At 49.7% G+C, this 15,787-nt stretch overlaps 1 protein-coding gene and 1 long non-coding RNA gene across 3 annotated transcripts; one reads left to right on the top strand and one right to left on the bottom strand.

Annotated features, from left to right (window-relative positions):
* Window positions 1-307: 307 nt before the first annotated feature.
* On the bottom strand, window positions 308-3,094 carry LOC136790297 (uncharacterized). The gene is made up of 2 exons (XR_010829884.1): window positions 2,748-3,094; window positions 308-2,594 (listed from the first exon to the last, which is right to left on the bottom strand). It is a non-coding gene; the product is annotated as an uncharacterized lncRNA (long non-coding RNA).
* A 270-nt stretch (window positions 3,095-3,364) lies between these two features.
* Window positions 3,365-10,772, top strand: LOC136790290 (uncharacterized). Of its 2 annotated transcripts, none has more exons than XM_066993274.1 (5): window positions 3,365-3,889; window positions 6,583-6,680; window positions 6,783-6,927; window positions 10,112-10,185; window positions 10,411-10,772. In XM_066993274.1, the coding sequence occupies exons 1-5, from the start codon at window positions 3,439-3,441 to the stop codon at window positions 10,549-10,551; spliced, it is 909 nt and encodes a 302-aa protein (XP_066849375.1). In that variant the 5' UTR covers window positions 3,365-3,438; the 3' UTR covers window positions 10,552-10,772. The 2 variants fall into 2 exon arrangements, with proteins under 2 accessions (XP_066849375.1, XP_066849374.1); XM_066993273.1 differs by having other exon boundaries at window positions 3,371-3,889; window positions 6,583-6,689.
* The last annotated feature ends 5,015 nt before the right edge of the window (window positions 10,773-15,787 follow it).

Below are 15,787 nucleotides of genomic sequence, written 5' to 3'. Positions count from 1 at the left end.
CAAGGACCTTGAATGCTACCAAGGACCTGATGGGAAACTGCTCAAGACTTGAGATCCCCAGGGCAGATCTGTGGTGGTACTGCAGAGGGAAGATCTTATGGTCCACCCTACCATCTAATTGGGGAGGCACTTTTGCACTTGTTCAATTAGCTATACCCTTCACCCTGGCATTTGAAAGAGAAACATCACAAATACACAGAAGAAGTAAAAGAGGCTCAGGAATGTCATTTGATGATAGAGTGTACATAGATTCTGTTGGGGTGCCTAGAGGAGTTCCCGATGAACAGAAAGCCAGGAATCACATTGCTGCAGGGTTTGAGTCGCTGTTCTGGTGGGTAACAATCAATAAGAGTATTTATTATAGTCAGCAGATATTCATAAATCATACAAGGGATGCGATAAGAGAAATCGCTGAACAACTAGATGCCACCAGCAAAATGGCTTGGGAAAACAGAATAGCATTAGATATGTTGATCGCGGAGAAAGGAGGTGTGTGTGTGTGTGTGTGTGTGATACTGAGCAACCATTGTTGCACTTTTATACCCAACAATACTGCCCCAGATGGCACAGTAACTAGAGCGTTGCAAGGGCTTCCCGACCTTGCCAGTGAATTGGCAGAGTAATTAGGAACCGGCCCTTCCTTCGCGGGATGTTCGGAATCTTGGTTTGGTAAATGGAAAGGGATCCTAGCGTCCGTATCTGCGTCCTTGATCGTAATATCAGGAGTTTTGACGGCCCTTGGTTGTTGCATTATCCCCTGTGTAAAAGGACTAGTACAGCGGCTCACTGAAACTGCACTATCGAAAGAAATGACCGTGGAGCCACCACCTTACTCACGTAAGGCGATGATATTAGAGGGGATGGAAAGCAAAGAAGGTGAAGAAGAGGAAGAGATCTACCAAATTACACCGCAGAGAAAAGTTTTGCAAAAATCAACAATTTATAAAGAAGAAAAGGGGGGAATTGTGGGAATAAAAATGTTGTTTTTGCAGAGTTACGTTGTTTAGAGGGAAGGAATGCGGTGTTGAGATAGGCTCGCAGTGATAAGAAAGCTTAACGGACAACCTTGTAAAATGCAGACAACCGGACTCCTCAGAGCAGCTAGGTGAAAATCACGGCGTCAAGTCAGATCAGTGAAGAAACATTACTGCTTCAAACAGTAAAAAAGTCAAAAGAAATTTGAAATTGAACAGGCCGGCAACTGAAGGCCACGTAGTGTCTGTGAAGCGTCGCATAGGTTGTGAACCCGGAATACCCAGTCAGTGGGGAAACAGGGGAGGGTCCCGGTCGTCGAGAAAGAAAGTACACAAACCATACTGTGTGACTAGTAGGCGCGCTCCTGCTTGTGGGACGCGTGCCATTGCGATCGCGAATAAATTACTACTTCACTGAGATCCTCGCCTGAGCCTAAGCTACTGGCTACGGAGTGTTTCTCACGCTCCCTGCGCGTAATCCTGGCTACAATATACCGTGTTATCGAAGGTGCCTTTTAAACAACATTGATAGAAACTCAGGGGGCGATAGTACTGACCCTGGGTGTGGAATTATCCACGCAGGGAATAATCCACGCTGCACCAAATATGGTAGCCACAGGAACGCTAATATACATAGCGCGTGCCAGATGCGACGTGAGAATCCTGCACCTGGATGGCCTGTCCCAAATGGCGAGAGGTGGTACTGGCTACGTGGCAATAAAGCCAGGAAGGTGTTGCCCCTGGGATGGAAGGGAGCTTGCACCCTGGAGGCAGTAATTCCAAACGTGACTATTATTGAAGACCCACAAAGCCAAAGCCCCCTTGAGACCACACGCAGGATTAAGCGGACTCCAGACAATTCTCTAGTAAAATTCTCTAGTATTTCACAGCTTTGCAAGGTGGTTTTTACCTTGGTGAGGGGTGGGTGAATTAGAAAAAGCTATTGTAAATATCTCCGCTATAACTGAAGAACTAGAAAATAAGTTTGATAAGTTTGCAAAAATAGTACCGTAGAATCGAATAGTATTCGATTCATTAATAACCTCATAAGGAGGAGCGTGCACTGTAATTAATGCTAGTTGCTGTATAGATGTAGATCAAACGGGACGAATTTGACTGATATTTGGGGGGAAAAAAAGGTATACTGGGGGGCGTGGGGGGGGAAAGATCCTACATAGAGTAGCTCAAGATGACAGTTCCTGGGCATTTAGAAACATGTGGGAGAAACTAACTTCGTGGTTACCTGAACAGAATTGGCTCAAACAACTATTTGTTGGTATTGTAAAAATAATGGCGTTGTACGCCTCCCATCCCCCGTGACATCCGAAGAAGACTATTGCGCCTTAACGTTGGAGAAACTCAAGAGCGCGGTACGTGAAGAGGTGCAAAAACAACAGTAGGAGTAAGGAAAGGAGAGGAGGGAGCTGTGAGAAACTAAGTTGTGTTTTTGCAGTAGAGAACTAATTTTCTGTATTCCGAGGTAGTTGTGCAGTCATAATGAGGAGAAACGCCACGTGGGTAAGCGGACAGTAGGCGGCCTCACTGTTCCGAAATAAGGCAGAAGCTTGAGGAAAAACAGGTTGAGCAGCGTGGGCACGGTAAAACAAAGATCACAGGTTCCTGAAACATAAGAAAGGGAAAAAAAAAAAAAAAGGAAATAAGAAGGGAGAAATTAAAGGGTTGAAAAAGAAGTAAGATTGTACATACATGGTACATACAGGGGAGGGGATCAGGTGTCGGGGAACAGGGACTAAAAGTTGATGCTGTGCTTACTGCAATGCGCTCCTGATCGGCAGGACGCCCGCCACTGCAACCGCGAATAAAATAGCCTCAGAGAAGATCGTGTGTCAAGAAAATTATTTGAGACGTTTCTCGCAGACAGACTTGACGAGAGAGGACCAAGAACACCCGCGCCTTCTTTAAAAAAAAATAAACAAACAAACAAACAAAAAAAAAGGCAGGACAGCGGCAGCCTCAGGGTCGCCTTCCCACAGGGAAGCGGCGCCGTGATTGGCTGGACCGTGAGGGCGGATGTGGCGTCACGGCTAGCCTTAACTCAGGGCGAAAACGCTCCGTGATTGGCTCGGAGGAACCCAGGGCGGAGGTGCCGTGCAGGGCTTGCCGGCACTATGGGCGGAAGCTGTCGGGCCGGGCCGCCGCGGCGCGGTGCCGCAACGAGGTTGGTGGTCGGCGCCGCCCCGGGCCGGGCCGGGCCGGGAGGGGGCGAGGCGGCGGGCGGTTGGGGCGCCACGCGGTCGGCGGCTTCTGCGGAAACGGCCCTTGTGCGGGGCGGGGGCGGCGCCGGAGCGGAGCGGAGCGGAGCGGACCGGGCGTGCGGCGGGGTCTGCACTGCGCGGGGCTTCGGAGGGCTGGGGGAGAGGGGGGCGAAGCGGCGCGGGGGGGGGCGGCTGCGTGCGCTTGGCCGACTCCCCTCTGGGTCGGATGGACTGCTCCGTCCCGCGGCATGCTGGGAGCTGTAGTTCTGTGGCGCGCGGCCGGTCTTTCCCCGAGCCGGGGCCGCGGCCGGGGCCGGGCCGTGCGCGCCGGGAGGCGCAGGTTGCCGCTGGCTGCGAGCGCGGCTGCCGGCGGTGAGGCGAGCGAGAGCCTTCGGGGGCGCTTCCCCGGAGCGTCGGGCCGGGAGGGGTGGGGGCTGCGGCGGCCGGGCGCGGGTCCTCGCTGCGCTCGATCGTCGGGCTGCGCCTCGGAGGTTTTCCTCCCCCCGCGCGCTGACGGCCGGCTCTCTCCTTTCCCTGCGGCTCACCAGGGCAGAAGCAGCTCCCCGCCGCTGGGACCCCCGCGGGGTTTGTCGCCGAGCGAAGGTGGCGCGGCAGCTGAAGGGAGGAAAGCTGCAGCTGGCGTGCTGCAGTCGCAGGTTTCCCAGGAGAAAGAGCAGCCCGTCTGTCCCAGCTGTCCGGGTAAGTCGCAGCGACCTCCGGGTGAAATCCAGGCGTGAAGGGGATTTTGGTGGCTCTCTTAGACGGCTAGCCCTACCAAAGGTCGCATCGGTTACAAAAGGTAGGAGTAACCTTGCAGTTTGTGTGTTCTGTAACGTCTGTAGCACAATAAACCGGCAGGTGAAGAAATGAGCGGGTACAAATACACGTGACTCTACAGCTGAGATTAAATAACGTGCAGGTTCTTCTGTGTTTTGTCTTTCAAAGCGCGTTGTTTGACTCGGTGGTCCTTAACGATGATCCTCGGTGGTCCCTTCCAACTCAGGATATTCTATGATTCTGTTGTTGCCGAGCGCCTGAGCTTTTTGCTCACATTACTGAGGAAAGGAATGGCTGTGCTTCTTCCCCACCCCCCTCTCTTTTTCTTTTTTTTTCCTCTCCTCTCCTCCCTCGATGACGGGGACTCGAAATGTTTTTCTCAGATGTCCATGTGAAAATTTAAAAAAAAAAAAAAAAAGAAGCTGATGGTGAACACTGACAGAATTGGGTGACACTTTCAAGGTAGAGGGCAAAGAACGTGGAAATTTCTAGTACGTTAGTGTTACTCTGTTAGCAAAACCGACGTACACGCCGCTTGCTGTTCCTAGTTTTTTGGTTTGGCCTGGTTTTCCTTTCAGAAGTCTCCCCGAAGGCCTTTGTGGACAAAACTTTGTCCTGCTTCAGCTTTAAGAATTATCCTAGAAGTAATGAACAAGTGCTTGCAGGGCTTTATGGAACGCTAGTTGTGGTCAGTCAAGAACGACTTGGGAGGCAATTCCTTTCGTGGAATTGTAGAGTGATCGAGAGATCAAGGCCAGCGTTGTGAAGAAATAGTGCCAGGTTATAGTCACAGGTGACTGCCTTCTGAAGGGAACAGAGGCTCCCATCTGCAGACCAGACCATCTTTACCGAGAGCTTTTCTACCTGCCTGGGGCTTGGATCAGGGACATTGCTAGCGAGCTTACGAGCTTAGTTCAAACTTCAGATTATTCCCTACTCCTGCTCTTTCACGTGGGTACCAACAAAGTTGCAGCAAGAAGTCTGTGTTCAATCAAAATAAATTTCAGGGCCCTGGGAAGATAGCTAGAGGATTCAGAAGCACGGGTTATCGTCTAGCATTTTGGGATATATTAAACACAGTGTAGGCAGCTGGTCAAAAGAGGTGATTCTCCCACTGTATTTAGCGTTGGCGAAGCCTCTCCTTCGATATTGTGTGCGATTCTGGGCTCTACAATATAAAAAGAACGTTAAGATCCCTGAAAGCGTACAGAGGAGGGCAACAAAGCCGGTAAAAGGATTGGAAGGCACGCCCTGTGTGGACGCTACGGTACTTCTGCTAGCTCCTCGGAATTGTATATAGTCATGAGTAACGCTCCTGATTCTAAATACATAGTCTTTCCCTGCATATAAGCCGAACGCTATTCTACAATCGTTTGCTTCTTCCGGCAGTGGATTCTGTCTTTCAGTGATTTATGGGTACTTTACATGTCCTGGATATTGCTTTCCAGATACCTGGAGCTTGCTAGCTTTTCTGTCTCCCAGACGTGTGGCTGATAGTGGTCTAGTCTTGTGAGCTGTGCTGCCGTGAAGTCTGTCACCTGTTGATGTCGAAGGTACTTTTCTGGAAAGAGGAAGGTGGTAGGTACAGTTTCACACCAGGCCATCAACAAAATCACGTACTCTTTTTATCATCTCCAGACGTGTTTCCTTCGGTGGCTTCTGGACTTTGGTCCATATTGTAGGCCCCGAGAAGGAAGGAGGTTGGCTTTTCATAACCACAATTTCTTCCAGCTGTTTCAGATGGATTTCATGGTTGATTCTAGTTGAAATGACTGCCTCAGGAAAAAAAAATAACAAAAATGGTAGTCCAAACAACTTATAAAAAAATAAAAATAAAAAACAAACGAAAACACCGCTCCCATTTCCTCACAGCTTATTCATTTGCTGTGGTATCTTCTTTATGGAAAGAAGTGTCCTTTCCTTCCCAAGCTGTAAAGGAAGAGTTCAGGTACTCTTCACTTGTGCGCTTTAATCTGTGACGTGTTTGTTCGCATAGAACTTCTGGGAAGTTTGGCGGTAGAGTTTAGGGTTTACATGTTAGGTAAACAGAAGTATCGCTCAACTCAGAACATAGTTAAATAAAAGTACAATATTTATTTAAAATGAATAAGTGTGTGTCTATAGTCTTGTGTCCTTTCTTTGCAGAACTCAATAGTTAGCCTTTATACATATTTCTAAGTTGCCCGGTTTATCAGTGTACAACACAGCATTTGGGAATATCATCTGAGATTTTAGGTGAAGAGGACTGTCCTTTGTTCAGTTGTGCACTCTTGTGTGTCAGCCCTGATTCTGAACCGTATAAAAGCTGGAAACTTCTTTCCGGTTTTCTCTCTAACCTCACTGAAGTGTGGGTACTTCCCAGCGTACGTGATACTATTCAGCATGTGGATATTCTGTTTCCTCACACTAGCTACAATTCCGGTGAAGTTACGCATCTTGAGCCTGCATGTTAGTGTTTCATCCTTTCAGTTCCACAAAAGGAGGGTTCAGTGGAAGTTTTGAATCCTGTAGAGTGGAATACAGGTTTTTAGCCTCAAAGGCTTTAGTTATTTTTCCCTGGTGAGCTTTGGAACAGAAGATATGTAACATTAACAATTTTTTATTATTCATTTCAGGACTCTTTGACAGCCCTCCTGGATCCGATGATGCAAAGCTCACTGACATATCCTACCCAGGAGACCAACAATCGGTGACGTTTGGAACCAAATCCCAGGTGGGAAACGTAAGTGATCAAAGTGGAGCAAGAATTCGTGTTGAGCATGGGGATTCAAATAACAAATGCATTTTCGGGAACTGGCTCTATCCTTCATCGCAGGTGAAAGCAGCTCTGTGGGCCCTCCAAGGAGGCACCTCTGCAGTGATTGCAAGTGGAACCCACCCAAAGATCTCGGGTCGTGTCATCACAGGTGTTGTGGAAGGGAAGAAAGTTGGAACTTTTTTTTCAGAGGTAAAACCTGCAGGTGAGTACGGAAGTAACATGTACATTGGGAGCTGTAGAGATTTCCTGGAAGTTTAGGGTCAAAATTTGGCTAGGCCTGCCTGTTCAACAAATGGGAAACTACGCTCTGCTTGACAAACGGCTTTTGAAAGGTAACTTTTAATGTTGGAATAGAACATCTTGAATCCTCTGCTCGGGTTCCTTCCAGCTGATGACTTGCTGCATCAGACTTGCATTCAAAGAACTGGGTAGAATTTGTATTGCTTTTAGTCTTAGAGGTTATCATCTATTATTGAAGATTCCAGGGTGAAAGCGTGCATATAGAATGTACGGCTGAACTAAGATAGTGTGTAGTTTGGGTTTTTGTCGTAAGTTCTTTTAATGACTCGGTCTTTTGTTACCGTATGCAGGAATGTTTTCCTGCCTCTGTGTTGCTGTGACAATGTAACAAGGGCCGCAGAAAGTCAGACCAAAGATCGGTGGTCTTAGCAGAATGGAACGAGTATAGAGCGATACTTGTGACTTGCACTTTAAGACAAGCCAATGCCTTTGAGTATAAAAACGCTTAATGTGTTTCTTGTAAAAATCGGCCATATCCTTTGAACCCATGTAAACACTTAGCATCCGTGGGTCACAGCAGTCACGAGCCTTAACTAGGTATTGTGCGTAAACTCTGGAGCTAGCACTATGTGGAGAACTGCTTCCTTTATTTTGTGTGTGTTTGTGGGCAGGAGGAGCGTTGAAGTTTGCTTCCTGCTAGCTTTTGATGCCCCCGCCTTCTGTATGGAAAGAGAACACGGGTGATCGATCTCTGTTCAACTTCTATGATATGAGACATCGTCTTTTCCCTCATCGTCTCTTTGTCACATGAAAAAGGTTTTTTCTTAGTCCTTTTCTACAGAAACTGTTCCAAAAGTTTGGCGATCCCTGTTTCTCTTGGCTGAAACTGTTTTTATTCTACTGTGACCTTTTTAAGATAGGCAAAAATAAAATTCTGTGTAGCATCCAAGATGCAAATGAACCTTCAGTTTATGAGATAGCAAGGCTAACTTTGAGTTTTGATCAGACTGGTGATGTTTCTTGTTGCCTTTCCTAGGCCTTTTCCAAAAGCTTAAACGTGTAAGTTGCTCTTCGACGCTGATGAGCATTGGGGTGATGTTTTCATAGGATTATGTGCAGTACCGAGGCCTGATTTCCCCTTTTGCCTCTGCATTTCTTCACGTTTATCTGCTTTGAATTGTGCTTGCTATTTGGTTGCATAGCGGCTGCAAAGGAATCACAGGCTGGTTGAGGTCGGAAGGACCTCCAGAGGTCACCCGGTCCAACACCCCTGCTCAAGCAGAGCCACCCAGATCTGGTTTTCCAGGACCACGTCCAGACAGGTTTTGAAACCTCACAAAGACCGTGACTCCACGACCTCCCTGGGCAGCCTACGCTAGTGCTCAGTCACCCTCACAGCGAAAAAGTATTTACTGATGTTCAGGAAACCACAGGAGGGGAACATCCTATGTTTCGGCCTGTGTCTGTTGCCTCCTTTTTTGTTCCTTGGGTACCAGTTAGAAAAGTCTGGCTTTGTCTTCCTTCCACCCTCCCTTCGTGTATTTACAGACATCGATGAGATCCCCTCCAAGCCTCCTCTTCTCCAGGCCGAACGGTCCCAGCTCTCCCAGCCTGTCCTCATAGGAAAGGTGCTTCAGTCCCTTACCGTCCTCGTGGCCCTCCGTTGGACTCTTTGCAGTGTGTCCAGGTCCCTCCTGTACTGGGAGGCCCAGGCCCAGCACTCCAGGTGCGGCCTCACCGTTCCTGAGCAGAGGCGGAGGATCGCCTTTCTTGACCTGCTGGCAATACTTTGCCTAATGCCACCCAGGATACCCTCAGCTGCTTTTGCAGCAAAGGCACATTGCTGTTTCGTGTTCAAGTTGGCGTCCACCAGGAAACTTAGCTCCTTTTCCGAGAAGTTCCTTTCTGGGAAAAAGTGCGATATCAGCGCTTTTCACTTTGTCCTACTGCAATAAATTTGTATCAGCTATAAAGCTTTTCATCTTGTAACCCCACGTCTCAGACGATTACAAGTATGGTGAACAGCAAAAGTAAAGGTGAAATCTTACTGCGACCCTTCCTCTACCATGGAACGTGGTTACTCCCATTCTTTCTTTTGTCTTCTGTCTTCCAAAACACGCTTGAAATAGTCAGGTACCTTTTTAAAATGAACTCTTATCTCCTCGCGTGTGTCACTTTTTTTCAAAGAACACGAAAATACGCTCTACTTTATAAAGTATGACCTCGCTTTAAAAAGCTGTTTTAACGCTCCTTAATTAAGTCTTCTTAATCAAGTGTCCGCTAGTTCTTTTCTTACCTCCTGTTATTTTCCTTAACGTGGGAATTCCTGCTCTGGCAATTTCTGTAGGACGCTTCTGAAATAGAAGTCCGGGCCTATTAGTCACATTTCAAGTCATCTGTCCTACAGACAATTTCAAGAGAGTTAAAAATGAAAACGTAGCTTATCCGTGAGCTACTTGAGAACTCCTTAGTGAAATGCTGCGTGAGCCTTTTGACTTGTTACTTCTGCTTCTGTTTCAAAACTTGTTCTGTATCGTTTCAGTTTGAGACAGGTTCTTTGATATCCACGCCAAGAAGAAAACCTTTCTTCTGTAGGAACCCTTCAGTGTGCACAGGGAGAGGCGTTGAGAGAGCAGCTATTCTGCAAGCTGTTACTCAGGCCGCTTTTGGCTTCCAGCGCTGTTTGTACATTCCCGTGTTGTTTTGCAATCTTTTCTCTTTTCGTTAGTTGTCTAATTAAACTTTTTCAAAGGATGCCTCCCTGTTTTCAGTTTTCTCCTACGCCCTGAGATTTAGCCGTCCTTGTATTCTTTTGCTCTTTGTCAAGTCTTTTTGATACAAGCTGTGTGCAGCTTTGATACGAGCTTGTTTGTCCCCTATGACCTGGATGATCTTGCTGAATCTCCGTGATGCCTTGAAAAGGGCTGTGCTCGGGGACCGTGGCAGCATTTTGGTATCTGATACAGATTTTCCTGTTCTGGCATACAGTGAATTTCTTTGATATGTCTATTAGGACCGTACCTGTTTTCCTGCTTTGAGTAAAGAGTTGGAAGATGAAAGGTTAGCGTTCGTTTCCTCCCACATGGGCTGTAACCTTTGTCTGCGTGTCTTGTGGTTGTGTTTTGTTTGTTTGTTTGTTTTGGCAGGCCCTCCAGCAGAGCAGCAGGGTGAAAGGGCTCGAGCTGGTGGCAGGACCCTGGCAGCTCTGCAGCCTGAGCAGGTGAGAGAACAGTATGTGCTCACTCTTTAAGGTTGGGAACACGTGGCAAGCCTTAAAATACAGGTTTATAACACAAATGGGTCCTGGAAAAAATCAGCTGGCTCCAAGCATCCAGGGAGTCAAGACGGCGAGAAGATGTGTCAGTAGAAATGAGCTGAAGTGAGCCAGATGTCAAACACCACGGACTTCATATAAGGATGCAGTTGAGAAACTTTTCTCTTTCAGAGAGCGGAGATTGATTATCGTCTTGCTGACTTGTTACCTGATCAGAGAGAAGAAATTCTCTTGGCAAACGAGAAGGACTTAGAAGAAGCTGAAAATAAAGGTAATATTATGGGTCCTTTCATGGTACTCCTGTTGTCATGAGCTTTTCTGGGCCTCAAAGGAAATGAGCAGAACTAGAATATTCCGTCACCTGCAATTGGATATTACGGCTGTCACAGGTTAGTGAGCCCAGGACTTTGAGAGCTTGTCAGTGGAAACAGCTGCAGCTTCCATAATTACATGAGAGATGTCTTCATCAGAGAAGACAGAGAGGCCTTTGAAAACAGCAACCCACGGCATTGTTTAAAAAAAAAAAATAAAAATCTAAATAAATAAATAAATAGCGTTTTCTTTTGCCAAAGGAGGCTCGCTTTAGGAATTGAATATAGCAAGTATCTGCCCTGTTATCGTCATGTATGAAATAGCATGAGTATCTCCTGGGCTGGTTAACGTGATGTTTGGCCCCTGTGGGGAAGGTTGTTACTGAAAAATGATGCTTTCCGGAACGAACCATGTTACCTTCTGACCGAGGAAAGTACAGTTCAGGCAGCATAGACTAAATCCGTTCTCTTGCGTTCGAGGGGTGCATCGAGAAGCTGGTCTTGGGTTAGAAAATGTGTGAAACTGGCACGTCGCAAACTGTAATGCAGAGAGATCTTTGATAACAAAAGTGTATTTCTGTTGGTGAGTTACTGGAAGGCTGCAAGAAGTCTTGCCTCAAAAGACTCTTCTGAAATGAATTCTGTTGCCATCCCAATTTTTTTTCCTCTACGGGCACATTCTTGGGACTTGCTTCTGCAATGTCGAGAGTTATTCAGGGTTGGTTTTTGATACCCAGCGTAGAGAAGGAGTTAGCTTACGTTCAGGTGCTGCGGTTTCTGCACGTGTCTTATAACGTAGGTTCCCTGCTTAACTTGCAATTTATGAGGTTCCTACCAATGAGCACTTTCCTGTCCATGCCGAACGCAGCTGAGTTGCAGGCTACCATTAAACATCAAATGTTTGATATAGATTGCTAATAGCAAATCGCAACTGTTAAGAATATATGCTAAAAAAAAATTAGCACAGAAAGTAGAAGCTCTAGGCTGTGAGTGGTCTGTCCCATACTGATACTGCATGTTTGCACCGAGGCAGAATGATTGCTTTCACTCGCTTGTGGAGCGATGAGTCTAGGCTCTCACTGCTAGTATTTTTAGCAAGACTGATTGAGCATTTCTCTAACATATGAGCAAGTGTTTGAGGAGCAAGTGATGGGTATGGGCACTTAGAAAGAGACTGCCAAAGGGCAGCTTCCTATTTTATAACTGAATTTTGTGAGCGTTGGTCCTCGTTTCATACTGAAGGGGAGTAGGCTCTAGTGAAGGGAGTATGTTCACGTGAAAGGAAAAGGCACTAGTCTCCCTCGTCTGGCATTATTACTTCCTTGCTGCTAGCTCTGTTCTTCATAGAAAGCCAGCATGTTTCCTCGTCACATTCTAGTCTGCCTGCCTAGACTTCAGCCTTTGCCTCCTGGGTCTCTTGCCTTGCATAGACAATCTCTCCCCTTCTCCTCTTCTTCTTCATCTCATTTGTAAACCTTTTATCAGGCTGATTCTTACTGCCTTCCCACCCCCTGACCTTTTTCTTTTTTTTCTATTTTTTTTCTATTTCTATTTTTTCCTTTTTTCTATTTTTTTTTTTTTACAGACTTAGGATGGCTTGTCTTATTAGTTACTTTTCTTCCTGCCAGCCCCCAGCCTCAAGTTCTCCGATGCGACTTCAGAGGATCATCTTTGATACCTCCGCATCTGAATAATACGGTTTCTGTCCCATGCTGTAGCTGACGGCAGGACGGACTCTGAGTGCAGAGGAGAGGTTGCTTCCTCCCTAGTTTCCTATTGCGTCCCATACTGGTTTGGGTAAGCAATTTCAGAGGAAATTTGACTTCTCCGTGGAGCAGCGTGTGCCTGACAGCTAGCTGGAGACAGCACACACAGCATTGAGTCCGCGCTCCGAGTGCGGTCCTGAGTTGCAGTAAAGGTAAAACAATTGCAGACTGACAGTTTAGCTTCTAAGGAGCATCTACAGATAGCACGTTTGCCTCTGATGCTTAAAAGGCGAGGGTCCGAGATCACATTTCACGGACTGCTTCCTAGAGATTTCAAGAAATGCAATCGTTCTGAAGCACAGCCGCGCTCCGTTATTGTTTAAAGGGAACGAACTGCCTTGAGACCCGTTACGTGGGAGGGAACCGGGGGCGGAAGTGACGTCAGGGCGTGCCCTCACCGAGGGCCAAAACGGCTCCGTGATTGGCTGGACCCTGAGGGCGGATGCGGTGTCCGAGCGAGCCGTCAGTGAGGGCAGGAGCATTCCGGGATTGGCTGGGAACCCAGGGCGGAAGCGGCGTCACGGCTAGCCTTAACTCAGGGCGGAAACGCTCCGTGATTGGCTCGGAGGAACCCAGGGCGGAGGTGCCGTGCAGGGCTTGCCGGCACTATGGGCGGCAGCGGCCGGGTCGGGCCGCCGAGGCGCGGTGCCGGTGCCGCCCCGGGCACGGAGTAGCGCGCACCCCGAGCACACGGCGCTTGCCAGCTTTACGGGAGCAGGTTATGTAGCGGGGCTACATAACACAGAACAGCTTCAGCTGTCGGGGGAGGGGAAGGCGACGGGGTCTGGCCGCGATGCCGGGGCAGCGGGAGCCTCTCCGGCTGCCGAGCTTCAACCTGCCGCACAGCTCAGCTCAGCGCCGCGCAGCCGTTTCCTCGCCGCCTGAGTCCCCCCCCTCCGGGAAAGGCGGGAGAATCGGGGGTGGGGTGGGTAAAGCGTGCGCGTTGAGATAAAGACAGTTTAATAGGACAGCAAATTAAGAGAAAGTAACGACAACAGCGTGTACGCACACGCAAAGCTACCGCCGCGCGCGTGTCCGGTTGCCCGGCCGGTTCCTGAGCAGCAGCCGCCCCCCGGCCGTCCTTCCCAGTTCCGGACGCCCCTTCGCGGCCAGCTCGGGTCGCCGTCCCGGTCGCGTCTCCTCCCGGCTCCCGGAGCAGACAAAGCGTCTCCCCTCCGGCCCGAGCGCGCTCAGCGCTCGCAGCCCCTCCTCGTGCGGCGGCTCCGCTCCCCCGCTCGCCGCGCCGGGCCGGCCGCCCGGGCCTTCCTTGCCGACGAGAGCGGCCCGGCCCGGCCGGCCGCGCGCAGGTCCCGCGGCGCTGCTCGGTGCCGCCGGGGCGGGCGGCCCGGGGCCCCGGCCAATGAGGCGGCGGGCGGCGGCGCGGCTCCGGGGAGAGGGGCGGGGCATGCAAATCACGCCGGAGGGGAGGGGAGGGGAGGGAGGGCGGGCGGGCGAAGGGGCGGGGCGAACGCCCAGAGGAGGCCGAGCTGCGCCAATCAGCGCGGAGCGGAGGTCGGGCGCAGGGGCTCGGTGGGCGGGGCACGCGGGCGGCGAGCCGCGGGGAGGGAGAGGCGGTGCCGGGGGCGGGGCATGCAAATTCCGCGCGGGGCCGAGCGAATCGGGCGCGCGGGGGCCCGAAGGGGCCTCTGGGAGGCCCCGGCGACGCGGCGGCGGGGCGCTCGGGGGTCGCGGCTGCGAGCGGAGCGCCCGAGAGTGGGCCAGGGCGGCGGGTTGAGCCCCGGGAGGGCGGGGGCGGGCGGTGGAGCAGCGGCCGTGAGGTGGGGGTGGTGGGCGCGGGAGGGGGTGCGTGTGTGCGAGGGTGAGTGAGCGCCGCTGCGCTTCAATGGCCGGCAGTAGTGGCGCGGAGGGTGGCGCAGCAAGCGGGGCGTTGCAGGGGCTTCCGGCGCCTGCCAGTGAATTAGCAGAGTAATTAGGGCCGCGCCCTCCCTTGGCGGGATGTTCGGGATTTTGGTTCGTTAAATGGAAAGGGATCCTGGCGTCCGTATCTGCATCCTTGATCGTAGTGGCAGGAGTTTTGACGGCCCTTGGTTGTTGCATTATCCCCTGTGTAAAAGGACTAGTACAGCGGCTCACTGAAACTGCGCTGTTGAAACAAATGACCGTGGAGCCACCACCTTACTCACGTAAGGCGATGATATTAGAGGGGATGGAAAGCAAAGAAGGTGAAGAAGAGGAAGAGATCTACCAAATTACACCGCAGAGAAAAGTTTTGCAAAAATCAACAGTTTATAAAGAAGAAAAGGGGGGAATTGTGGGAATAAAAATGTTGTTTTTGCAGAGTTACGTTGTTTAGAGGGAAGGAATGCGGTGTTGAGATAGGCTCGCAGTGATAAGAAAGCTTAACGGACAACCTTGTAAAATGCAGACAACCGGACCCCTCAGAGCAGCTAGGTGAAAATCACGGCGTCAAGTCAGATCAGTGAAGAAACATTACCGCTTCAAACAGTAAAAAAGTCAAAAGAAATTTGAAATTGAACAGGCCGGCAACTGAAGGCCACGTAGTGTCTGTGAAGCGTCGCATAGGTTGTGAACCCGGAATACCCAGTCAGTGGGGAAACAGGGGAGGGTCCCGGTCGTCGAGAAAGAAAGTACACAAACCATACTGTGTGACTAGTAGGCGCGCTCCTGCTTGTGGGACGCGTGCCATTGCGATCGCGAATAAATTACTACTTCACTGAGATCCTCGCCTGAGCCTAAGCTACTGGCTACGGAGTGTTTCTCACGCTCCCTGCGCGTAATCCTGGCTACAATATACCGCGTTATCGAAGGTGCCTTTTAAACAACAGTGATAGAAACTCAGGGGGCGATAGTACTGACCCTGGGTGTGGAATTATCCACGCAGGGAATAATCCACGCTGCACCAAATATGGTAGCCACAGGAACGCTAATATACATAGCGCGTGCCAGATGCGACGTGAGAATCCTGCACCTGGATGGCCTGTCCCAAATGGCGAGAGGTGGTACTGGCTACGTGGCAATAAAGCCAGGAAGGTGTTGCCCCTGGGATGGAAGGGAGCTTGCACCCTGGAGGCAGTAATTCCAAACGTGACTATTATTGAAGACCCACAAAGCCAAAGCCCCCTTGAGACCACACGCAGGATTAAGCGGACTCCAGACAATTCTCTAGTAAAATTCTCTAGTATTTCACAGCTTTGCAAGGTGGTTTTTACCTCGGTGAGGGGTGGGTGAATTAGAAAAAGCTATTGCAAATATCTCCGCTATAACTGAAGAACTAGAAAATAAGTTTGATAAGTTTGCAAAAATAGCACCGTAGAATCGAATAGTATTCGATTCATTAATAACCTCATAAGGAGGAGCGTGCACTGTAATTAATGCTAGTTGCTGTATAGATGTAGATCAAACGGGACGGATTTGACTGATATTTGGGGGGAAAAAAAGGTATACTGGGGGGCGTGGGGGGGGAAAGATCCTACATAGAGTAGCTCAATG

This window comes from Anser cygnoides, chromosome 3 (genome assembly GCF_040182565.1).
Source record: "Anser cygnoides isolate HZ-2024a breed goose chromosome 3, Taihu_goose_T2T_genome, whole genome shotgun sequence".
NCBI lineage: Eukaryota > Metazoa > Chordata > Aves > Anseriformes > Anatidae > Anser > Anser cygnoides.
The sequence above is the reverse complement of the archived record's forward strand: the minus strand, read 5'-3'. Positions and strand labels throughout refer to the sequence as shown.

Coding starts and splice junctions, on each gene's coding strand:
- LOC136790290 (XM_066993273.1), top strand. CDS start 3,439: ATGCTGGGAGCTGTAGTTCTGTGGCGCGCGGCCGGTCTTTCCCCGAGC. Junction 6,690..6,782: donor CCAAATCCCAGGTGGGAAAC/GTAAGTGATCAA, acceptor CCTTCATCGCAG/GTGAAAGCAGCTCTGTGGGC. Junction 10,186..10,410: donor CAGCTCTGCAGCCTGAGCAG/GTGAGAGAACAG, acceptor TTTCTCTTTCAG/AGAGCGGAGATTGATTATCG.